Source organism: Juglans regia, chromosome 10 (genome assembly GCF_001411555.2).
Source record: "Juglans regia cultivar Chandler chromosome 10, Walnut 2.0, whole genome shotgun sequence".
Classification (NCBI taxonomy): Eukaryota; Viridiplantae; Streptophyta; class Magnoliopsida; order Fagales; family Juglandaceae; genus Juglans; species Juglans regia.
This window is the reverse complement of record NC_049910.1, coordinates 11,688,937-11,715,327: the sequence shown is the minus strand read 5'-3', so window position 1 is coordinate 11,715,327 and position 26,391 is coordinate 11,688,937. Positions and strand designations below refer to the sequence as shown.

At 34.4% G+C, this 26,391-nt stretch overlaps 1 protein-coding gene across 2 annotated transcripts; it reads left to right on the top strand.

Moving 5' to 3' along the window:
- Positions 1-13,095: 13,095 nt before the first annotated feature.
- Positions 13,096-26,391, top strand: LOC108983733 (NACHT, LRR and PYD domains-containing protein 14). Of its 2 annotated transcripts, none has more exons than XM_035695001.1 (16): positions 13,096-13,278; positions 13,423-13,528; positions 14,535-14,603; positions 14,739-14,855; positions 14,950-15,023; positions 15,903-16,005; positions 16,549-16,591; positions 21,929-21,991; positions 23,092-23,318; positions 23,875-23,995; positions 24,089-24,189; positions 24,405-24,518; positions 24,594-24,764; positions 24,855-24,998; positions 25,080-25,225; positions 25,892-26,391. In XM_035695001.1, the coding sequence occupies exons 1-16, from the start codon at positions 13,215-13,217 to the stop codon at positions 26,041-26,043; spliced, it is 1,815 nt and encodes a 604-aa protein (XP_035550894.1). In that variant the 5' UTR covers positions 13,096-13,214; the 3' UTR covers positions 26,044-26,391. The 2 variants fall into 2 exon arrangements, with proteins under 2 accessions (XP_035550894.1, XP_035550895.1); XM_035695002.1 differs by having other exon boundaries at positions 25,896-26,018.

Below are 26,391 nucleotides of genomic sequence, written 5' to 3'. Positions count from 1 at the left end.
AGTGAATATAATAAATTAAAGATCAATTATAAATTAACTGAGTAGTTCCTTAGCTTCATAAATACAATCCCAATTATTTTTAATTTTATGCTCAATTGAAAGTTCTCTCTCTTCTTATGGAGGGATGTGAGTTAGGCCTGGTTTGAATAAAAAGAACATCTAATCTCAATATTCAAATACAAAAAATATAAACACTTTTCAATTTTAAATTTTAAATTTTTTTATTTAATTATTACTTAATTATTATAACTTCTCAAAACTTCTAAACAAAATACAAAAGGCAATTCAACTTTTTTAAATCTCAAAACAAAAATAATGTTAAAATTTTATATTCTAACAATATTCTAACTTTATAATATTTTTACTCAATATTTTTTTTCTCATTTTCCAAAACTCTATAAAATATTTTAACTCAAATCATTTAACTATTATTCACATTTCATCTCACTATCCAAACGAGGTCTTAGTATTTGTTATAGGCAAGTTTTCTCTTCTGGATTTTAGTATGAGAAAACGGTAATTATTTAAGATGGGTGAAGATTTATCTCATCTGTGTGAAAATTTATCCTTAATAGATGGGGAAAAAAGTAGCATAATGATCACTGACTTAGATATTGAGGATACACTACAAAATGGTCAATGGTATCTGATTGGTAAGTTATTTTCTAATAAGATTATGAATAAGAATAGACAGTAATGAATAAAATATGAAAGTTTTAATAAGGGGAATTTTCATTCATTGGTGTGGGTAACAATGTTTTTCTAATTGAATTTACAATAAAAAGTGATGGAGACAAAGTAAAGCAAGGTTGTCCCTAACTTTTTGATCGATTCTTGCTAAGGGCTTGTTTGGAAAAAATATTTTATCTCAAAATTATAATCTCATTCCATCTCATCCTATCTTATTCTTAAACATCACTTAAACACAAATATTTTTAAATCATTAACAACTTTTCAAAATTTTTAAACAAAAAAAAAATCAACTTTTTCAAATGCCTAAATAAAAATTATATTAAAAAATTATATTCTAACAATAATATTTTTTATTCAACATTTTTTTCCACATTTCCCAAAACTCTATAAAATATTAACTCAAATTATCTTACTATTATTCACAAATTACCTTACTACTATTAACAAAATTTTCATCTCATCTCACTCTCCAAACTTGTCCTTATCCAAAGAAATTTAATGACTTAAGTTCTCTGCAAGATGTTGATTTCAAATTGGTTTCCTTTTGGGTGCAATTTCACATTAAATGAATAAGGTGGGTGAACATATTGGCTCAATGATCGGTTTTGTCCAACAAGTTTGTGATATCCCATATGGTCAAGATAAAAGTAGATGGTGTATAAGATTCTACATTACTTAGAAATGAGAAGTTATAGTTCTTTATAAGATTCAAATGGGCTCCAATTGCATTATTGACTATACCTTTTGGAATATAGGTCATGCGATTTGAATCTTCCATTGGAGTATTACAAATGATATCAGAGTTTATCTCAATAAAAAATGTGAGACTTGAGCCATGCCACCTACAAGGGATGGGTTTGACGAGGACGTTGATAATTTAATAGGGAAGATTATGATACCCCATATGATAAGGATAAGGGTAAGAAGTATATGAGATCTCACATTGCTAGGGAAGAAGAAATTATTACTCTTTATTAGGTTTTAATGGGCTCTAATTATATCATTGACTAGTCTATTTAAAATATAGATCATGTAGTTTGGGTCTTCCATTTGAGCGTTCCAATTTTGATGTTGATGCTTTTGGCAGAGGTTGGGACAAATATTTACGGGTCAAAATTCTTCTAGATGTTACCCAACCATTATCATGAAGAAAAATAGTGATCATACAAGGAAAATCTATGTAGATTCCATTTCAATATGAGAGGTTGCCACAATTTTATTTTTGTTGTAGGGTTATTGCACATGCACTTGGAAGGTGTAGATTACCAAATAATAACACTATACATGTTGTAGATTCAAGGGCTTAGTATGGGACGTGGTTGCGGGCAACAAGTCAATATTTATCTCCGGCTATTGGAAAGCCAACCATAATTCGATTTTCTGGTGATTCCTACATTGCGAATTCAATGAAGCAATTTAATGATGCAACAACAGCATAGTGGATAAGGGTGGTTATAAAAAAATAGTTTTTTGTAAGTTGTACAGTTACTCATTTGGACTTCTCTGAAAAATAAGAATATTTCAAATTCTGCTAGAAAAGCATGTGCTAGTCCCTTGCTTGAAGATTTATGATGTCTGCCAAACTTCCCCCAATCAATGAAACTACCATGAAAGTAACTAACTCTCGGAGTAATGCAAAAACTTCCAATGACACTGATGATTCCTACCAAAACATTAATAATAAGAAATGGAAGTGTAGGGCTAAAGTCCTTCTACAACCTATCTAATGTTTGCTAAGCAACTCTATGATGTTTATGAAAATGAAAAATAAGAATCATGTTGGTATGTCTTTCTCTGTAATAGTTAGGGGTATAAATTTGAACCGGAAAACTGGTCCGGACCAGACCGGTTGGACCGGTTTTAAACCGGTTCGGTTCGGTCCGGGACCAGTTCTTGTAACCGTAAAACTAGCTAGACTCGGTCCGGTCCTAGTTCCATGGTTTCCAAGACCAGACCGGCCCGGTTGGGAAAAAATAAAAATTATATATATATATAAGTTGTATGCAAAATTAATATTATACAAAATATTTTTTATATATAAGTTTTATATATAATATATAATTATATGTGAAATAATTTCATATTATAATTTATAAATTATAACATAAAATGTTAATATTGAATATGAACATTTGTAATTTGTTTGATCATATGTTATTAATATAATTATATATAAGATAATGTTATTATAATTTATAAAATAAAAGTTTAATCTTAAATATGAAAATTTAATTTATCATATGCTTTAAACATAAAATATATATTTAAATTATTAATAACATTTTATTTATAGCTATACTAATATATAACTAATTATATTGATATATTATATATAGCTAAATAATCACTATACTAAATAATCACATATAAAATAATGATATAGTAATTAGTTAATACTAATTACCTAATACTAAATTACTATACTAATACTATCACTATAATAAATTACTATACTAATATTATCATGATAATACTATCAATAATATAGTTATAATAAATTAAACTCACTATAACAATTAACAAATACTAATATAACAATTAACAAACTCACTATACCTATACTTATACTTATAGTCTAATATAGACTATAGTTATACTTATATTATATAGCTATACTAATAGTATAATATTAATACTATTATATAGTCTAATACTTATATTAGTATTAATACTAATATTTATACTAATATAGTTATACTAAATCACTAAAACTAATACTAATATATAACTAATACTAATATATAGTTATACTAATAGTCTAATATTAATACTATTACATAGTCTAATATATTATATAGCTATAACTAATACTAATATATATACTTATACTAATATAATTATACTAAATCACTATAACTAATGCTAATATATAGCTATACTAATAGTCTAATATTAATACTATTATATAATCTAATATATTATATAGCTATAATAATATATAACTGATACTAAAAGTTTAATATAGACTATAGTTATAGTTATACTAATATAGTTATACTAAATCACTATAACTAATATTAATAGTCTAATATCAATATTATTATATAGTCTAATATATTATATAGCTATAACTAATACTAATATATAGCTATACTAATAGTCTAATATTAATATTACAACATAGTCTAATACATTATATAGCTATAACTAACACTAATATATATACTAATACTAATAGTTTAATATAAACTATAGTTATACTTATACTAATATAGTTATACTAAATCACTATAACTAATACTATATTATAGTATTAGATATAAATCACTATAATTTTTTTTATTAGGTTAAATCACTATAACAAAATATATATAACTATATATAGTATTAATATTAGTATAGTATATAGTATTATTATGATAGTATCACAATAATAGTATAATATATAGTTAGTATTATAATATATAATATAGTATATTATATATTAATATCACTATATATATTATATATATAATTAATATATATATAATATATACTATACTATATATTATATATATTATGCATATAAACTAAATTTTAGTCCCAAGGGCCAAACGGCGTCGTTTAATGGGGGTATTACGGTCCCCCCACCCCCCACACTCTCCCCGCTCGACCATCTCTGATTCTTTGCTCTGCCTCTCGAGTCCCTGAGTCGCCGCAGCTGTCTCTCACGCTCAGCCCCTCTCTCACGCCGTTAACAGCCCCTCGCCGTCGACACTGTTGGTTCGTTCTGTTCTCCTCCGCTTCCAGTTATTCCCAAGGCTACAAAATGACAGATATTGTTTTCCCCTCTCTCGGCGAACTAATCGGTATGTGAACATATATATGCTTTTTAATTTTCAAAATCTTACATTCACTTCATGAATCATTGCAATATTTCAATTCATTACTAATTGATTCATTTCATTTAGGGTTTTTTATATCGAATCTATAGATTTGAGATTTAGGGTTTTTTACAGATTTCGAAATCTAATTAGGGTTTATATTTATAATTTTTTTGTATAGCTCCCATCAAAATGAATTTGTATTTTATAATTGTGGAAGGTATAATTTTATATTTTATATTTTAGCATTTAGGGTTTATATATATTGTATAGCTCCCCATCGAGGATGAACATGTATAGTTCCCCATCGAGCTGAAAATAGCTTGATTTCTTTCCTTTTTGTTTTTGTGGGTAATTTTGTTTGCATATATATCTATTAGTAGATTTGAACCTGATAATTTTTTTTGGGTTGCATGGATGTCAATCAGTGATTCTACTGGTTTGGTTTCTTGTGTGTTCTGTGTTTTCTTGAATCATTACAATGTTTTCTTGCATTGTGTGTATTCTCTATTTGAATTTCTTTATGTGTGTATTCTAAGTGTATTCTTTTTGTGTGTATTCTTTATGATCTTTCTTGCCTTGTGTGTATTCTCTATTTGGATTTTCTGCTATTGCATTGATGATTTTTCTTTCTCTATTAATCTTTATTATGTGTATTGATATAAGGAACCCATAAGCTTTTTCTCTTGTACTATGTAACGAGAGGCAGGGTACTTTGCCCTTTTGGCTTGTCATTGCAGTTCATGTAGTTGAGATTTCTTTATATCAATTTATTTGGTGTCCATTGAACACTTACAAAAAAAGTCAGTTTTGGTTTATCCTTTTTTTTTTCTCTCTTTTGTGTATTTTTTATGAACTGGCATCAATATGTGCATAATTGCATATTGTAAAAACTTTAATAAGCTTCTGATTTAGGGTTTTTTTTTTGTTACAATTTTTTTTTTTATATCAGATTTTATATTTTTATAGCAGATTTTTCTATAGCAGTTTCTTTGTTATAGCAGATTTTTTTTGTAGCAGATTTTTTATGGCAGCAGATTTTTTACATGAGAGCAGTTTTTTTTTATGGCAGATTTTTTTTTTTTTTTAATGGTAGATGATTAAAACCAAAAAATCGGACTGGAACCGGTAAAATCGGAAGTATCGGTTTAGGAGGGTAACCAGTGCGTAATCGGTTTTTGAAAATGCAAAACCCATACATACCTATTCGATCATAAATTTTGTCTAAAACCGGACCGGACTGGACCGGTTACACCCCTAATGATAGTGTCGTTACTGGTGCTAATAAAAAAGCTCGTATGCAGAAAATAGGTGAAAAAGTAACTCCTCTTTTGATATTGGTGAAGGCTGGTTCACAACCCCTCTATAAAAAATAAATCTCTTAAATTGAAACTGTCCAGGGTTTGGCAACCCTTGAATAGTTTATAGTGTCTTTTAGTTAGAAAATAAGTATAAGCCAAAGTTATTGTTTTTAATGGAGACTAAATTAGTGAGGAATCATGTAAACACTTTGATAATCTGATAATTATTGATAGTTAAAAGTTAGAAGTTAGTCTCCTTAATTTTTTTCTTAGACACATTCATATTCAAGTCAAACCGAAGAAGAATTCCTCCTGTTTGTTATTCCAAAGTTTTATGGGCATCTAATCACACACAAAAGGAAAAAGAGTTGAGACTTAATCATATTTTTTAGCATAGGGGTTTCTTCTCGTTGGATTATAATGGGTGATTTTAATAAAATATTGAGTTCCTTTGAGAAAAAAATGTGGTGTTAGGAGATCTGTTAGACAAATGGAGGATTTTTATTCTACTTTGATGGATTGAATTTGTGGGTTATGTGATATGGGTTATCATGGACCAAAATTTACTTGGTGTAATAACATATCATATGACACTTTCACAATGGAGAAATTGGACCTAACTCTTGTCAATCAAGAGTGGCTTACTACTTTTGGAATGACTTATAATAAGGTTACTCCAAATTCGACTTCAGGCCATAATCCAATTATGAGTTGTATTCAATTCAAAGGGGACGATTCTCAATATAAAAGGAAGTTATGTTGATATGAGGCACGTTGGAATCTGGATGAAAATTGTAAAGCAGCCATTCTAAATAGTTGGAATTTTGAGGAACATCAATCTGATAGTTTGGTAGCCCTCAAGTGCTCTATGAATAATTGTAGATCAGCTTTGAAAGTATGGAGTATAGGCAAATATGTTGATGAAATGAGAGAACTTTATCTATTGGAGGCAAAGATAAAGGCACTACAGTATGATCAATCACATGAATCTATAGTTGAGCTAAAATAACTACAATTTGCAATGAATGTATTGCTTGAGAAGTATGATATCAGATGGAAGTAAAGGGCAAAAGTGGACTTGCTAAGATATGGTGATCGTAACAAAATATTACCATACTGGTGCCAATAAGAGGAAACGATTTAATCATATGAGTATGTTTGAAATTGAGAATGGAATTGTTTTGCATGAAGACAGAGATATCAAAGCTACTTTCACCAAGTATTTCTCTCAAATTTTTACTTCCTCCGCTCCTGAGGGTACTAAGCTTGTTTATTAGTTCTTGAAAATGTAGTGACATATGATATGAACAAAAATTTGCTCAAAATCTTCACGGCAGAAGAAGTCAGAAATGCTATTTTTCAGATATCTCCTTACAAGTCACCGGGCTCAGATGGTAATTCTGCCTCTTTTTTTTGAACTAATTGGGAAGCTATTGGAGATAAGGTATGTAAGAGTATTTTAAAGTTCCCTGATGATGGAGATTCTTTGGTATCCATTAATCAAACTTTTTTCACTTTTATCCCAAAAGTCAAAAAGCCTGTCAAGTGAATAAATTATCATCCCATAAGTCTGTGTAATGTACTCAATAAAATAATTTCTAAAGTCTTACTCAATAAATGGTACTCTTATTGGTGTGTCAATTTCAGGAGGTGTGATTCAAGTTTCATATTTATTCTTTGATGATGATAGTTTACTTTCATCAAAGCAAACTCATTGGAGTGGAGTACATTACAAGACATTTTACAATGTTATGAAAGGTTATTTAGTCAGCAACTGAATTAGGCTAAGACTTCCCTTCATTTCGCAGTAATACAAGTAGAGCAATTAGAGATAATATTTAGCACATTTCAGGACTTCGATCTATTTGTAGCCTTAAAAAGTCTCTTGGTTTACCATCTATGGTTGTGAGGAATAAAATAACTACTTTTAAAGGCATTATAGATAGAATTTAAGGAAGGATCAATAGCTAGAAATCTAAATTTTTGTCTCATGTTGGGAAGAAATTATTCTCAAAGCTGTCATCCAAGTCATTCCAACATATTGTATGAGTATATTTCGTTTGCCTAAAGCTTTTTGCTTTCAAATTAATCAGATGATGTAGAGGTTTTTTTGTTGGAGCCATAAAGGAAATGATAATAAAATTCATTAGTTGAGTTGGAAGAAAATGGGCAGAACAAAGAAGAAATGAGGTTTGGGTTTCAGAGATTTATAATGTTTTAATATTGCTACATTGGCAAAACAACTTTGGAGATTGCTACAAACGCCATCATCACTGTTGGCTAAGAGATTCAAAGTCAAATACTTTCCTAATTATACACTTTTTGAGGCAGTAGTACCTACACATGCTTCTTATGCTTGGAAGAGTATTTGTTTAGCTAGAGATTTGTTTATGAAAGGCTTGTGGAGGAGAGTAGGAAATGGTAAAAGTATCCATATCTGAAAAGATACATGGATCCCAAGACCTGTCAGTTACTCTATTAAAACAACCAATATCAATTCTAGATGAGAATGCCAAGGTTGAGAAATTAATTATTCCAGGCTTAACCGAGTGAGATAAGAAATTACTGCAGGAATTGTTTGGTGCATATAAAGTTGACATGATCTCCAATATATGCCTTAGTCCTCTGGTTTGTGAAGATAGGTTGGTATGGAGATATACAAATGATGGTAGGTTCTTTGTGAAAAGTGCTTACCATTTGCAGCTAGAGTTATATAATCAAAATCCAGGTAGTTCTTCTCTAGGCAATAATGAAGAAAGATGTTGGATGAATATTTGGGAATCAAAGACACCGCCCGTGGTTAAGACTTTCATGTTGGAAGGCTTTATGCAATATAGTACCCACCCAACAAAACCTTAAGCTGAAGAATGTAGTGAGGGATGCACTTTGTCCTATTTGTGAATCAGTTGAGGAATCTATAGAAAATATTTTGTGGGAGTGTCCTTCTGCAAATGATGTTTGGAGAATTTGTTGTAAGAAGCTTCAAAAGTGTAGACTAGTTGACCTTAGTTTCATGGAAATTGTGATGTACTTAGAGGGGTTTCTCGATATTGTATAGTTTGAGAGAATGATTGTCACTGCTAGGTATCTATGACTCAGATGGAACAAACTTATTTACAATAACGTTTTCTAGCATCCATCTAAACTATTTCTTATGGCTCACAATTCTATGGAAGAGTATCATATTATCAAACAACCTTTAGTCAGTAACTTTATGCAAGAACAAGTATCTGTTGAGAAACCCTTACAAAGTCTTGGTAGCCACCAAAATCTAGTTTTATCAAGGCAAATTGGGACATAGCTTTGGATAGTCATAGCCAGAAAATGGGAATTGATATTATCTTAAGAAATGAAAATGGAGATGTTTTGGCATCAAAGCAAATACAAAAGGGTGGTAATCCTAAACCACATATTGTTGAAACTTATGGAGCTTTCATGATTGTTTCTTTTTGTTTGAATCTGGGTTTTGATAGGGTTATTTTTTAAGGTGCAAAAAATGTAGTGGAGTTCATTTAGAGATCAGATGATGTTTATAGCAATTGTGGACATATTCTACAATACACTCAAACTTTCACAGAACTGGGAATTTAGATATGTCAAAAGGGATGTAAATCATGTGGCACACCAACTAGCAAAAGTTACACTCAATCTAGATTTTGAATTTGTTTTCATGGAAGGTGTTCTAGATTGTATTCAAGCTATTGTATTTTCTTATGCAAATTAATAAAAGTTAGCCGGATTTTGCAAAAACAAATTCATAAATTAATGCATACGTTATAACTTAAAAAAAGAATATTAGTCCAATGACTATTATTTATTTTTATAAATTATTGTAAAAAATATGATGAAGTAATTTTTTTTCAAATAATATTATATAGAAATAATAATATTTTTAAATCTAAAAAGAAATGTAAAATATTATGAACTATTGTGTATAGAGTGCACGCACCAATGTGAGCAACAAGCGTTCGCATCGAGGCAAGTAAAAAGTGATCGCAACTTAGGATAAGCACCCTAAAGAGTGACGCTCGCCCCAGAAGAGAAAAATATGTTCACACTAGCAACAACATCTCACAACGAGTGCTCTTAACTTGTGAGAGAAGAAATTTTGAACTGAAGCAAGCATGAGTGTTAACATACGAGCCTACATCTTTGAATAATCAACATCGAGGGTACTTTGCCTGCCCATCACGAGCGAGCAATGAAGCTCACACCCAGCAATAAAGTATCCTCATAGGTAGGGGTGGTCAGCGGGGCCCTGCACCCCGCTGCCCCACCCCACATGACAAGACACTGGTGGGGGCGGGGGTTGGTATGGCCCTAGCGGGGCTCCACCTTGCACCCAATTTTTTTTATATATAGATATTTACTATTTTTACTATATATAAGTATATTAATATGTATTAAGTATAACTTTTACTTAATACTTTGTGTAAGTTGTAGTGTAGTATGGTAACCCTTTTATAGATTGTCTTGACAATACAAATTTCACATTTAAGCAATGTAGGACTTTTATATTACACTACAACTTATACAAAATATGCACTAGAAAATTTAAAAGTTACATAGTTTTTAAATTATACTTATATTTACAAATTGAAATTTATAATTTGAGTCCAAAAATGTGTTTTTGATCACTTTTAGACCAAAAAATAATTTTTGGACCTATTGGACTGTAGTCCATTATTGAAGTGGGTGGGGGGGGGAGGGGGGTAGGGATGAAAACCCCACCCCCGGGCCCATGTGGAGCCCGAGGGGTGGGGGGGAGTGGGCTATCTCACACTATATATGGTGCAGGTAGCACCCCTACTCACAAGCGGGCTATAAAGCTTGCCTCGCACAACGTAGGATGAATATTACGAGTGAACACTAAAATTGACCCCCGAGCAACCAACATGTGAGCCCTTAGCTTGCCCATGCACCAAAGCTCGGGCGCACAACTAAGGATCTTTTCAATGAACGACCAACTATGAAGCTCGCCCTGAGGTTCCTCCAACAACCGGATCGAAAAAGATTTATCGAAAGATGTGAACACCCATTGGCATATCTAAATTTCTGTGATAAAAATGCACCTATTTTAGTTGATTTGAGTTTGACTCTCCCGTCCTTCCGACAATTATTTATTATCTAAATTGAATAAAATTAAATTGTATTAGTATTGACTTTTGATAACTAATTAGTTTGTTATTTCTTTATCGAGTTGTAATAATAGTTGCAACTTGGTTGTTGTTATAGATTACCGACCAAGGTCGATCTCAGCAAGCTTTCTATTCTTGGGCAATCTGTTGGCAAAATTATAAGTCCAGCCCGATTAACACACTGTTTGGGATAACCAAATAGAGCAAGAAAATAACCGTTGCTTAGAATTACCGAGCAAGGTCAGTTTGGGCACAACGCAATAAAATAACCCATGCTTTGGATCACAGAACATGCCAACCCGATCAAAACATTGCTCTGGATAATCGAGTAACGTAAGAAAATAACCCTTGCTCGATGATAGGCCAGTCCGGCTGACACAATGCTTGATATAATTGAGTAGTGCAGGAAAATGACCATTGCTTGAGATCACCGAGCAAGGCTAGTCCAGGCAAACATTACTTGGGATAATCGAGTAACCCAAAAAAATAACCATTGCTCTAAATCACTAAACAAAACCAATCCAGTCAACACACTACTCGGGATAACCAAGCAGCGAAAGAAAATAAGTCTTGCTCGAGATCAATGAGCAAAGCTAGTCTAGTCAATACACTACTTAGGATAATCGAGTAGTGCAAGAAAATAACCATTGCTCGGGATTTCTGGGCAAGGCTAGTTTGGTCAAAGCATTGATCGTGATAACTAAGCAGAGCAAAAAAATAACCTAGGAGAGAACAAATTCATGCATGAAGAGAATATAAATTGGCACCGGACAAATAGTGCTTACCTTGGGGCGAGCACCCTCAAGAGCAACAATGCTCGCCCAAAGACAAGTACATTGAAGAGCAACTATGCTAGCCCAAAGGCGAGCATCTATCAAACACACATGTCGACTTAACCACAACAACCTAATGATAGATATTTCAGGGGTTTTTTCTCTATTGGAGTTGCTTTTCCAATACTACCTCAAATTTCAGAGTTCAAGGAGCAAGAGATGCAGCAAGTAGACCTTGTGGTATTCGCGTTGCAAAGGTGGTGTTGTCACCCTATCCATGAGACCAAGAAACTCACACTCTCACCTGCAAAAAAAAAAAAAAAAAAGTAAAATGATATTGTTTCAAAGACAGAAAAATTTGAGATCCTGTGGAGAGGAAGCGTGTTATAGTTGAGAGAGCTGAGAATTTTATGGAACAAAAAACAAGAAAAAGAAAAAAAGAAGCATAAAAAGGAGAACAATGTTAGAGACAATTTTTTTTTTTTTTTTGAAGACAATTGTGAAAGCAAAAGTAAAAGGTATAAATGCACTAGAAAGAAGACACCAAGGTCCTTGAACACAGGGCAAGCAAATGGACAAAAAAAGACCTCAAAGGCACATCTCCCGTTGCACAACTAGGGATATTTTAGGTAAAAGTAGGTAAAACATGATTTTTCATATCTGGTATGAATAATCACAAAATTTCGAGTCTGCTATCAACGTTGATCATATAAATACTATCATGCAAAATAAATGTTGGTATCTCTATTGTAAAAATGTAACGTAGTCATCAAACACAAATAACCATTTATGGACGGATAATTGCTTTTATAATAGAGGTGATTAAATAGATGTTATATTAGACCAATCATTTTTTTATTCATTTTTTTTAAACATGATTTCGAAACCAAGTTGAAATTGGAGAGTATTTTACTCTACAAACTATTCAATTAATAAACTGAATTGATTTCTCCAATCTCGTTGAAAGGAAAATAGTAATAATTTTTTTAATTCCTCATCCTATCTTAGGAGGGACCATCTTGTGCTAGAAAGTTAGAAACAAAGAAATAAAAATATTAAGAATTATGTTATATATAGTCATTTTTATATATTTTTTATATATTTTATTGATGTGATTGATCAAAATAATTATTTTATATTTAAAAAAAGTGACGCAGTTAATTATATTAATAAAATATATACAAAATATACAAAAATGTCTGCATAGAATTTTTGAAACATTAAATACATAAATAAATATTTCTGAAATTTTAAAAACATCATAATTACCAATAATAAAAATAGAAAACAAAAAAATAATTGGAATGCAATCACAGTAGGAACGACGCCGTTGGTTCGTCTCTGGACTCGAAATGTCTCTAATATCTTCCAATCCCCGGGTTCTTCGATCTTCAACGTGCTAAGCAGCTAAAGCGAGCAAACCGCCATACAGCTTAGATATTTCTCAATTTTATTTTAGCTTAAAATTTATTTTCTTGCAGAGTGTGATAAATTCATACTTCAAGAATGAGAGAGGTTCCATCTTTGATATCCTTATGCATGGAGTCAATCAAGAAAGAACTCATCCATGGTAATTTTGTTTGTTAATTAACGAATTATGGTTTTTAATCTTATGTTATGCATATAGGTATTTTTAAAATTTGAATGATTAATTTGTAGTAGGAAGGTAGTGTAATCTCCGAAATGACTGATTTGTTTGGTTATGGAGTTGTAGGGGATGATGATCTTGTACCGGCTGTCTACGAACTTCCCTACGATTTGTTCGATACCTTAGTTTCGAGGTTGCCCCCATTGACATTGCAGAAGCTGCAGACGGAAATGTACACCTACTTCTAACCGAAAACTTGTTAAATATAAGATATCCATCGAGTTTCTTTGGTTGCAGTTGAGTTCACCAATTTTTTCTTTTATTTTTTTGCACAAGTGTAGTTTTTTTTCAAAAATTAAATTGGTGAAGGAGGTGAGAGTGAGCTCAGATGCTAAAGTCTCTGGAAGCGGTGGTGTAGAGACTTGGGATCAAAACCCACCTGTGCCAGCTTTGGGGACGTGTAACTGTAAACTGTATGATGCATCGCTTGAAGAGTTTAGTAGGCATCTAAGACCATGTTTATTATAACTAATTGCTTTGCAACATTAATGAGAGATCTGATAAAGGTGTAACTCTTTTATTTGGGTTGTGGTGATATGTCATCATGATTTCCTAAGAGAAAAAAGATAAGATTCTTTTCTTCTCAAGACCAATTTTTATTTTTTTAAAGTTTTTCTTTATTGTCACCGAGTGTTCGGAAACAAAGTCTCGACTAATCTTGGTGGTGTACAAGCTCTTGGCAAGGACCTTTCCGAAAGTGCACCTCAGGTAATTCAAGGGAAAATTCCCCCAATCCAATGGCCTCTAGAAATTGTTTGCACCCAAACGTTCGAACCTTAAGACCTACAGGAAGTATACCGCAAAGACGAGACTTTTATAGACTTTTTTAGGAGATAAGTCCTTCTGTTTGGAACCCTTTTCAACCTAAAGAAGGAAGGATTGCATTCTGACTTTTCAGGACAACACTTGTGAGACTTCACTTGGTAGGATACTAGGCATATATGCGAATATAGCTATTTCACATTTCTACTGCTGGAGCTAATTTTATTTGTTAAGTAAGAACTGTTGGAATCTTTTTTTTAGAACTGTTGGAATCTAAACAACATATCAACAAGAACTGCAGACCTAAAGGGGACCCTCTTAACAACAATAGAATGACAAGCAGGAACTACTTGTTGCCTTTTTGCATGCCCTTTCTTTTTTTTCTAAGATTGTTATCTTATTTCTTGTTTGAACAGGCCATTTGACGACCGGAATGACCATGAATTTACTGATGATCACTTTAGAAACGGAAGAAAACGCGGAAGGTTTGGAAGAATTTTATAGGGTCATATTTTCTTCAATGACATGATGTTCTATAGTCTTTATTCAATTGAGAGAGGATACATGGGAAAGAACAAGTCATAAGAAAGGAACTATTTTTATTTTTGATTTTATCATAGGTATTGGAATTTCAATGCAGCATGGAAGGCTTTGTTCAATTTGCGTTGGCCTGATCTTGTTGACCAGATTGAACCAGTTGACTGGCAAGAGATGTATTGGGAAACTCATCTGCAAAAGTATGTCCATCCGGTGACTTAAAACACTTTAGTTTGTATTGTTAGTCATTGATGGCTTATGCTCAAGATGCAACCCTTTTGTGATGTTGAATAGTTGCCTAGATGAGGCAGCTGAGATGGCTCTGCTTCCAGCTTTTTATGGATGCATTGGTGACATACGGATTCCAGGTACTAACTATGATGCTTTCATTTTCTTTCAGTTATACTTGGATATTTTTTTTTTGATTGGCACCGAGTGTTCAGGAACAGCATCCCGACTAATCCCGGGGTTGCACAGGCCCTCAGCAAGAACTTCCCCCAAGTGCACCTCGGGTAATTCAAGAAGAAAATCTCCTAGTCCGATGGCCCCTAGAGATTGTTTGCATCCAAGGGGATTTGAACCTTAGATCTGGGGGGAGCATACCCCCAAGTCTAAGGCCTTTACCACTTGAGCCAACCCCTAGGGGTTCTTGAATATTCTTGGTGAAGGTGGCTTCCACCTTAGATCATAAAGTTAGTAGAACCTTGTAATACAAACTGGATTTAAGTTTCCCCCTGCGTTGGAGTGGCATCATCACCTGCTTCCGTTCATGTATATATAATAATTGCATCTATGCTATTTTTATTGATGATTATAATCCTGAAACTACGTATAGCACATTTGAAACATTCTATCTCACATATTCTTTTGCATGTCTGAAACATATTGCATTTGACGAATGGTGATCTATGTATTTTTCCGGAACTAAATTTTTCCACCTTAATATTGCATGCCTCTTGCAGAGAGCCCGAGGAACAAGGGTTCAATGGTTGAGAACTCCCCCTTGATTCCATTGAGCTTTTGAATTTCATAACCAAGTTTCGGTGAATACACACACATCACTAACATTGTCTTCTTTATATGTTTCCTTTTGCAACTGGTATGAAGATTCTAGTTATAGAAAAAAGAATAAAATAAGACTTGTCTCATCCTTTATGATGTGTCCTTTTCCTGGGTATATACTTGCAGTTGCTGATTCCTTGCTAAGTTCATAAACAATCTGTTTCCTTATTTTTTGTTCTTTGCAGATGCTTCATTGAAATGTATTGGTTTTGATGCAAAAGAAAATCATGTAACTTCTGACTATGTGAAGTTATCTTATCATTGCCAACACTTTGGATGCTACTCTAGGTAATTTCTTAACATGAGTTTTTATATTATGAGAGCTTATGCCAATGTTAGCTGGAAGATAGTTGCATCATAACTTATGTATTCAGCTCTCCATCCTTGTGCATATTTATGCTTTTATTGCATCTGCTTATCCTGATTTTTTTCATACATATACCTTTGATTTCACTCTGCACATTGTATCATCAATATTTATTGCAAATGGGGTAATACAAGGTGATAATGATATTATTTTTGTTTGTTTTAACTCGAGTCTTTATTTCTTAGATCGCTGCATGAGTGGATCTTTCTTTTGGCTGCATTATGTTCCCCCTTTTTTTGGGTTTTTATAGATCAGCTGAGCTTTTTTGCAACTTTTAAGCTGGCCTTTTTTTTTTTTTTTGGTACAGTTGGTTTACATTAGGTACCTCTTTCTAATGAAATTTCTTACTGAAAACAAAAGATTATGTTGGCTATAATAATTTTCCTAGCATGTCTATTATATTTAAGTTTTTTTGAGTTGTATGGATGGTTTGGGTTGTTACATGATTATTTTTCTTTGTGCAGATGCATAAGACTTCAAAATGTACTCTGCACGGCAGAAACTTGTGTAAGTTATGATAAGTAGGAGATATTGCCAGTGACTTTTTGAGGTGGTCTTTAGTCTCTAAATCTGAATGCGGCATTTCTGTTCAGTTGGTGTTGGATTAAGTGCATGTTTTGGATCACTTTTGTAGCTAAGTAGAATGATCCTCGAGGACTATGAATGTCGACCAATGATTAGGTGACTTGTTAAATTACACACACTTATTGGGTATCAACTTTAGGTAATTTATTGCAGTGCATGTCATCTCTGATTGACTCATATGTGTATTTCCATGTCTTTCTTGAAATTGTACAACAAAGGTGAGTTGGGATCGATAGAATGGTTGACCTTTGGAGCGATGTTCTACGAGACAAGGAGTTTTATTTAGCATTTTTGTCTTTTTAATGATTGACCTTTCTTCATGTCTATAGCATAGTTATTATGCTGCTAAGTTGGCAGCTCTTGTATTTCATCAAGAGTTGTTTTCCTCTATTTTCATGTTTCATATTCTTTAATATGTGTGTTTTGATACATTTATCGCACATTCAATACACTAAATGACTATTTTCCTAGGAAAAGGCATAAATATTACTAGGAATGGAAGAAGTTGGAATGAAATAGTTATTCCCATCATTAGTTTGGTTGTAATCAGTTAGAGTGGCAAATTGTTGGGGGCCCTACCACGTGGGCTAACAATCAGTCTTGGTCTCGGTTGGATCATTTCTTAATTTTGCTAGAGCGGGAAAGCCACTTTCCAGATGTATGGCAAAAGTGCATGCCTCGTATTGGGTCGGATCATTGTCCTATTTTGCTAGACTATGGTGGCATCAAAGGAGGTTGAAGGTACTTTAAATTTGAAAACATGTGGTTAAAATCTGATAGCTTTGTTGAAAGAGTAAGACAGTGATGGTCCTCGTACCTGCTTCAGGGTACCCCTAGTTTCATCCTTGTTGGTAAATTGAGAATGTTGAAAAAAGATTTGAAGCTGTGGAATAGGCAATCTTTTGGTGATCTAGGGGAAATCAAGAAAGGCAAGTTGAGGGAGATTTAGGAATTTGAGAGGCTCCAAGAGACTAGACGTCTCACCTCAGATGAAGTAGCTTGGAAGATTTTTTTGGATGCGGAGTTAGAGAGAATTATCTTATCTGAAAAGAGCGGCAAAAGTCAAGAGCATTGTGGCTCAGGGAAGGAGACCGAAGCACGAAGTTCTTCCATCAAGTAGCAAATTCCCATAGGAGAAACAACAATATAGAGATTATGAAAATTGTAGGTGTCGAGTGTAGAGAAGAACATGCTATTCGTGACCATGTAGTTGGCTTTTATGAGAAACTTCTAACTAAACCCGCGAGTGGGCAGCCATCTCTTGATGGCTTGGCGTTTGATTCTATTGGACTAAGTGATGTGTTGCGGTTGGAGAGGGCCTTTGAGGAAGAGGAGGTTGTTGAAGTAGTGAGGAAAATGGCTAAAGACAAGGCTCCAGGGCCGGATGGGTTCTCTATGGGCTTCTTCCAAGATTGCTGGGACGTTGTGAAGGAAGATATCATGAAGGTGTTTCAAGCACTCTTCGTAGTTGGAAAATTCGAGAGAAGCCTAAATACCACATTCCTTGCATTGATTCCAAAGAAGGTGGGGGGGGCAAACGAGGTAAAGGAGTTTCATCCCATTAGCTTGGTGAGTGGAGTTTACAAGATCATTTCCAAAGTGTTTGCAAACCAGTTAAGTGAGGTGGTGGGGAAGATTATCACCAAGCCCCAAAATGCTTTTGTAAAAGGTAGGCATGTCCTAGATGCGGTACTTATTGCTAATGAATGTCTTGACAACAGAATGAAGGGAGGCACAACATGGATCATTTGCAAGCTAGATATGGAGAAGGCATATAATCATGTCAACTGGGATTTCCTTCTCTAGCTTCTTGGGAGATGTGGTTTTGGAGAGAGGTGGAGAACATGGATCTGTTGGTGTATTTCAACGGCGAAATTCTCTGTTTTGATTAAGGGTAGCCCAACGGGTTTCTTCCATAGTTCGTGAGGTCTAAGACAAGGCGATCCGCTATCACCTTTGTTATTTGTTATTGTGATGGAAGGGTTAGGCAAGATGATTTCGGCCTTGGCACATAATGGCTTTATGGATGGCTTCTCGGTTGGAACCCCGGATAGGGGGATCATTAATATTTCTCACTTATTGTTTGTAGATGATACTCTTGTGTTTTGCGAACCAGATCCAAGTCAGGTGCGTGCGTTGAAGGCGTTGTTGTTGTGCTTCGAAGCAGTTTCTGGGTTAAAAGTGAATTTGACAAATCTGAATTGGTGCCAATTGGAGTGGTGCCAATTGGAGTGGTGCCAAATGTTCAACAGCTGGCCAGTATGTTGGGTTGTAAGATAGCCTCCCTCCCTTTGACGTATCTAGGACTTCCGTTGGGGGCAAGAGCACGGTCACCCTATTTATGGGAGTCAGTGATTGAGAAGATCGAAAAGAGATTAGCAAGTTGGAAAAGAATGTATTTGTCGAAAAGTGGTAGGTTCACTTTGATAAAGAGTACACTTTCTAACTTACCAACCTATTTTCTTTCATTATTTCCTATACCAGCTAGTGTGGCACATAAAATTGAAAAACTCCAACGCGATTTTTTGTGGGAAGGTTTGGGGGAGGAGTTCAAATTTCACTTGGTCAAGTGGGAGACAGTATGCCGTCCTATATCCAACGGTGGTTTGTGCATTAGAAATGTGAGGACCTTCAATCGGGCGTTACTTGGCAAGTGGCTGTGGAGATATAGTAAGGAACCGAATGCCTTGTGGAGAGGGGTGATTGGGTGCAAATATGACAACTCATGGGGGGTTTGGAGCACCAAAGAAGTTAGAGGTACTAATGGAGTGGGCATTTGAAAACACATTAGAAGAGGTTGGGGGGGTTTTTCTTCGACACACTCGTCTTCAGTTGGGTGATGGGTCTAGGATTAAATTCTATAAAGATATATGGTGTGGCAATAATGCTTTACAAGACCGTTTTCCCTCACTATTCCATATTGCTTATGCTAAAGAGGCTTCAGTGGCAGATGTTATGGGGATGGTGGGTGGACAAGTTCATTGGGATATCAGCTTTAATAGGTCAGCACAAGATTGGGAGATAGACAATTTTGTTGATTTTTATAGCCTCTCGTATTCTGTGAAGCCAAGCAATCAACAAGAAGATGGTTTGTGGTGGTTACCCACCCGAAGAAGTGCTTTTTCGGTTCGTTCATTTTATAAGGTTCTCACCCAAGAGCCTAACATTCAGTTTTCGTGGAGATGGCTTTGGAAACACAAGGCGCCCCCCAAAGCTGCTTTCTTCGTGTGGACAACAGCATTGGGCAAGATACTCATTGTTGATAATTTGAGGAAGCGGAGGGTTATCATAGTAGATTGGTATTGTATGTATAGGGGAGGGGGAGAGTCGGTAGATCATCTCCTATTGCATTGTGAGACTGCAAGGGCTTTATGGTATGAGGTACTGAGTAGAGTAGAGTTGGCTTGGGTTATGCTGGAGAATGTGGTGGTAGCGCTGGCCAAACATTGGAGAAATGAATAAGATCAAAGCAGTTTGGAGGATGATTCCAATGTGTATCATGTGGTGCTTGTGGTAAGAACGCAATGCGCGGACATTTGAAGACAATGAGAGAACGTTAGTGGAATTGTTAGCATAATTTTATAGCACTCTTTGTACTTGGGCCAGTGCTATTGATTTTAACGGCATGGCCCTTCATGGTTTTCTTGTCTCTCTCACGCCCTCTTAGTCAAGGCTCCCTATTGTATATACTGGGATAGGCCTATTCTTTGAGCAATATAGTTTTCTTATAAAAAAAAAAAAAAAAAAGTTTGGTTGTAATACTAGAAAAGAACCTTGAATAATAATTCCAATTCATTAGTTGGACCCAAGGACAAGGTCGCCACCCCAAAATGAAGAGGGTGGAGCTCCCCCCTCCCCACCCATTATGCTCCTCCACCCCCTCATGTGGTGGCTGCACCGAGGGTATGTAATACCCTAGATGATAAAAATAAGGATAGGTTGTGTATGAGATCCCACATTGCTTGAGAATGAGAAGTTTTTGCTCTTTATAAGGTTCCAATGGGGCTACAATTGTATCATTAACTAGCTCTTTTAGAGTACAGACCATGTGGTTTGTGCCTTCTATTGGAACATTACAAGGTGCCACTAGGCTCTGCCCTTTTATTATTATTATTTTTAGAAATTTTCGGTTTTAGTTTTATAATTTATAATTTTAATGTTAATCTATGTACTATTACTGAAGGGAAAGGAATAGATATTTCTCATCTTGAGGAATAACTATTCCCACGAAGAATAAAGCAAACAAACAAATGAATTAGTTTTTTTTTTATGTGGCATAAGTGAAAATGAGTACACTAGTTATTTCATTACAGGTTTTAAGTCGTTCAACAATTGTGCCTTTAAGAATTATGAAAGAAAATGTGGACAGATATCTTATATTAATCTTACAACAATGAATCACATTTCCTATAAAACCAGTATTTAAGATTGTGCCAAAAAAATAAAAAAAATATTGCGCTGGAACCTTTCTGTATATGACTAATGTAATAGGGTTTTGGGTGCTACATTTTCTTGAATAAATTATTTTAAAAGAGAGAAAAAAGAAAAAATAAGTAGCACTTTCTACTTCATCATTGCCCCCCCAACCCAATGCCAATTTGTTACTTGAAAAAACAATTAACATGTTTTTCTGCAAGGAGGGTTATGACCTGTCTTACACGTACTACTGCTGGCACAAGTAGGAAAGAAATGGGAAAGAAAATGTGGACAGACATATTAATCTTTTTTGATAGGTAATCGAGAAGTTTTATTCATAAGAAGAGAAGGCATAGCCCAAGTACACAAGAAGTATACATGAGAAGTACCTAACTAGGGTTTACAACAGGAAGTAGAAAATCATGGGCATTTAGTGCATTAAAATCAATGACCCCACCATAAGAACAACGTTTTAAAAAATAGAACTTTAAACTCATCCATTGTCCTCTTCTGATCCTTGAAGGTTCCATCATTTCTCTTCTGCCAAATGCACCAACACAAACATATAGGAGCCATTTTCCAGATTGCTGCCACTTGTGGATTACCTTGGAGGCATTGTTACTTGAAAAAAAAAATTACTAACATGTTTTTTCTGCAAGGAGGGCTATGAACTGTCTTACACAATTTTCTGCTGGCGTAAAGAATCGGGGCTGTTTGACCTGATGCATGCACATGTGCATATGTCAGTTTGTGTGCGTGTGCATGTGCACGTGTATCTGTATACATACTTGATATTTGTTGGCATTTTTTATTTTAGATACCTTTAACATTATTTTGTTGCAGCATTTATTGAGAACTTGCAAGTTAAAGAGCTTGGTGCTTGGGTTGATTAGATCCAAAGAGCATGTAAGATCATTTCTTTTTCCTGTGTTCTTTAGTTTAGAGGACGCTTATGCACCTATAACTATAGATGTGAAGTGTGAGAGTAATAACTTCATTGGTAAAAGAATGAAAGTATTTACACACTACAAAAGAATAAATTGAAACAAGAATAACTGAAGACAAAGATAACAAGGTTGTAACTTTAACTCCCATTTCTTCACGACAATGATAGTGGTCCGAGGAACATTGGGTCATTCATGATCCTTGGTAATTGAATAGAGATAAGGTAGGTTTTTTTTTTTTCTTTTTTACTCTATCTTATCTCTTCTCTCTCTCTCTCTCTCTCTACACATGCATACAAAAGAAAAAATTTGTCAATGCCTAGTTGGAGCATCATCTTAGTGAGGGATTCATCACTTTAAATAAGCCATTTTCTATCAAAATGCATGCATAATTATATTCTTTTGCATTTAATGTGAAAGATTGACTAAAAGCCTGATAAGAAACCATGTGGACCTATTGTCAATCTAACTTGTTTTCATAACATGGAAGGCACACATCATCATCCTATAACATGGACATCTCAAGTAGAAATAAAAAAGGGAAGTTATTGTTTCGGACAGCATATAAGCTATGAAGACTGTCTAATGGTGCTACAGGATGCCAATTCAAGGCAAATATCATCTCAGTCTGTACTCAATGACTCGAGGGAAAAAATCATTTTCTTAGGAGCATCTAAATGGAATCTATAAGAAATTGAATCGTCACCAAAATTTCTCAAGAAAGTGGTGTAAGTTGGTCAAGTGGCATGTGAGATTCTTAGTGGACATGAAGATCCAAATCTGCCCCTTTTCCATGAACTTGTCAGGGCTGATGAGAAGTTTATTGGTCAGAAAGGCGTGCTTAAAATCCTAGAAGTGCTACCACACTCATTCAACAAAATACATTCACAACACACCATGTAATGAAAGAAAGTTTTATCTTCATATAATGCTCATGCTCAAGCACCTTACTGGCTAATGTTTTAAATTTCGTTACTATTATTGAAGATTTTAGCTTTTGAGAAATTCTAAATGCTTCCTTCCAACTGCTAATGTGCTAATTTGCCACACATGCCTTTTCAGTTTGATGGGGTTTGCAGACTTCTGAACCAGAACAGTGAAACATTAACATCTCTTGAATTCATTCACTGCAAGCTTTCTTCAGATTTCTTCAATGGAATCTGTAATTCTCTAATAATGAAGGGTATCCAGACCCATGGAATACAGAACTTCTCAATCACATCAAGCTTTCTTGAGAACAACCAAGTTCGATTACCTATGGGGCTTGAATCATTTTTATCATCAGGAAGGTACATCTGTTCTATTAATGGTTTGTTTATTTTTCAGCTTCAGTGCCTAGGGAGTCTAATGTACTTATAAGCTCCTCCAGAGTCTTGAAGTTTGTAACTCAATGCTGCAGCCTGACCCCACGAGTACAATTTACTGATATTTCAAGACTTGAAATCTACAACAATACCTTGGATTTTGTTCTTTGTTTCTCAGAGTGCTTGGGTTCTAATTTTTTTTCAAGCTGTCATGGCCTAGGCTATGTCAAGTGCACTACACAGCATTTTTGTAGATATTTTGTATTTGTTGCCTTTTCTTCTTTGGTTTTAAAAATAACAAAATTCTTCTTTGACCAACACTACAGAGGTCATATTGTACATTGCGAAGAATTATGAAAAAAATTGTTAATTACGTGCATATTCCATGACTGCCAGTTAAGAGGAAGCAAGAATGTCTGATATGCATAAGCATTAAGCTTTTAAAGCTTTCTATATACTTCAATATCTGGTTGAATTTAATGTACCAAATTGCTCCAATTGTTTCTGCTCTTACTCATTAAGTCTGTTATTTTGCTATCAGGTCCTTGCGTTCATTAAAATTATGTGACAGCCAACTTGGCCGAAATTTTGTAAATATGGCCTTCAATACCCTTCTTAATATTTCCTCCAGCATATCTGTCCTTGATCTTTCAGAAAACAATGTGAGTTATGCATTTGTATCAGATCTTTTATACCCTTCATAATATCATATTCTTATGAGGTAAACCAACTGAAAGCTTCTTCGGCATTTGCAGATATCAGGATGGCTTTCTGATTTTAACAAAAGATCCTCAAGTGACCCCTTCTCATCATCCTTTGGCAAGTCCTTGCAATCTTTACGTGTTCTCAACCTGAGGTACCACACCATCAAAGTAAAGTTGTCTTCTATTGAAAATTATCATCCCCCCAATCAACTCGGTGGTTATAGCATCTTGAAAAATTAGACAGCACAAGTTATACCCCTGGGTTTGTGCCCATTTCTTAAAGGATATGAACTGCCACAAAAAAGTCAATGCTGGTAATGTTTGTAGGATTTCGAAATTGTCTTTGATGTTACTTCTCTGATTTTAGGGGTAACAATCTACAGAAAAATGATGTGGGCAGTCTAAGATATGCTCTGGTTCATATGCCTAACTTGGAGGTCCTAGATATAAGTGACAATTTCATTGAGGATGAAGGAATCAGGTGAGCTGAATTTCTTTGCATATGTTCTTGGACACGGTACTCTCACATTCTCACACGCTGTCTTTGAACTTTCAGGAGTTTAATCCCCTATTTTGTTGAAGCATCTGAAAGATGCTCTTCCTTGGCTGATTTGAATCTAGAGAAATGTGACCTTTCTTGCAATGCAGTAACCGAGCTTCTAAATGCCCTCTCAACCTTTAAAGGACCACTGAAGTCTCTATCTCTGGCGGATAATTTCCTTGGCAGGTTTGTTCTGGTTGACACCAGAATAGAACTTATGCTTTATCACTGATTTTTCTTCTTCATAAATGTTTGGTTTGTTTTACTGTCTTCCAGCCAGGTAGCAGTAGCTTTGGGAAATTTTTTGCACTCATCCATTCAAGTTTTGAATATTGGAGGTATTGAACTGGGGTCGTCTGGTTTTAAGGAACTACAAGAAGGTATGACGGAGGAGTTGAAGCTAGTCAAAATCAACATAAGGTTTGAATTGATACCTATGTAGCTTTCCTTCAAGTTCTGTTGTTGCTCATGGAAATTAATATATTAATGGGTTCCTTGCAGCAAAAACCGTGGCGGGATTGAAACTGCCAAGTTTTTGTCAAAACTCATGACAGTGGCTCCAGAACTTACTGAAGTTAATGCAGCATATAATTTTATGCCTGTAGAATCCTTAACCATCATCTGTTCAGCACTGAAAGTTGCAAAAGGTAATTATTTTAGACAACTCATCATTTTAAAATTTGCGTGGGTATTATGGTTTCATTCTATTAGTATCAACATTATTTGATAATTCCATTATATGAAATTAGATTAAATGTTATAATTTGTATTGTTTTGTAGATGTGAATCATGTGGCTTAAGGTAAACCACATATACAAAGATGCAAACAATGTTCTATCTACTTAGTTCTCCACATGGAGTCACTAGGGCAGCTCAGAGAAATACTTTCTTACTCGACCTTATATTCATCGAGCTAAGATAGAGTATTGATCAATTTGAGTTGCATCTGTTATTGCCATTTTGGTTGTACTGTTGCACTTGTAGCTTTAAATCATTAAACAACATGCCAATGTGAAGAAACAGACTATGCATATTCTTTTGTTCAGAAAACAATGTATCATCATTTCCTCAATTTGATAGAACCAAGATACTCGAAACAATGTCGAATGCTGCACGAATCTAATTGTACCATCCATTTGGAAAGCCATGTTATACAAAAATTGAATAAATATTTATCTTGTGTTGCAAGTGCTCCTCCATATAGTGTGAACGTAACAGTAGCATTCTTTTGTTAGCACACCCGAGGTGTTGTCATCCCCTACTCAAAATCTGGGAACATTTGGACACCTGACTGTATTATTCTTGTTATTTAGGTAGTCTTGAGCATTTGAACTTGATGGGAAATACTTGGGCCTATCACCCAGCTCATGCATCCATGCTTAGAGGAATTGAACATAATGGAAGGCCAATTTTAATCCTTCCATCATCATCGGCTTCAGATGCACCTTATGATGATGATCCCTAGAAGCCGATGCTTTATCATGTTTTACTCAACAAATGCAGCTGTTATTGCAGTCACAATAGTCACCGATCAATGTGCACTGGAGTTGTGTAAGGAATCAAGCATATTGAATGTAATTTGTACATAATGCTTGTTGGCTCTTTTTTTCCTGCATAGTATGTAATAGATTAATGTTGTTCAATGCTCAACAATTTTGTTTTAGTGAGTCTTACAATATATGCTAATTTGATTCGAGCTGTGTCAACTTTTTTGGCCTCATGTAGCTTTTTGAACTTTCTTTTCCTTTGTTGTATTTTCACTTTTGTTTTCGTAAACATGACTTGCTAGTTGGAATATAACTTTCTTTAATTA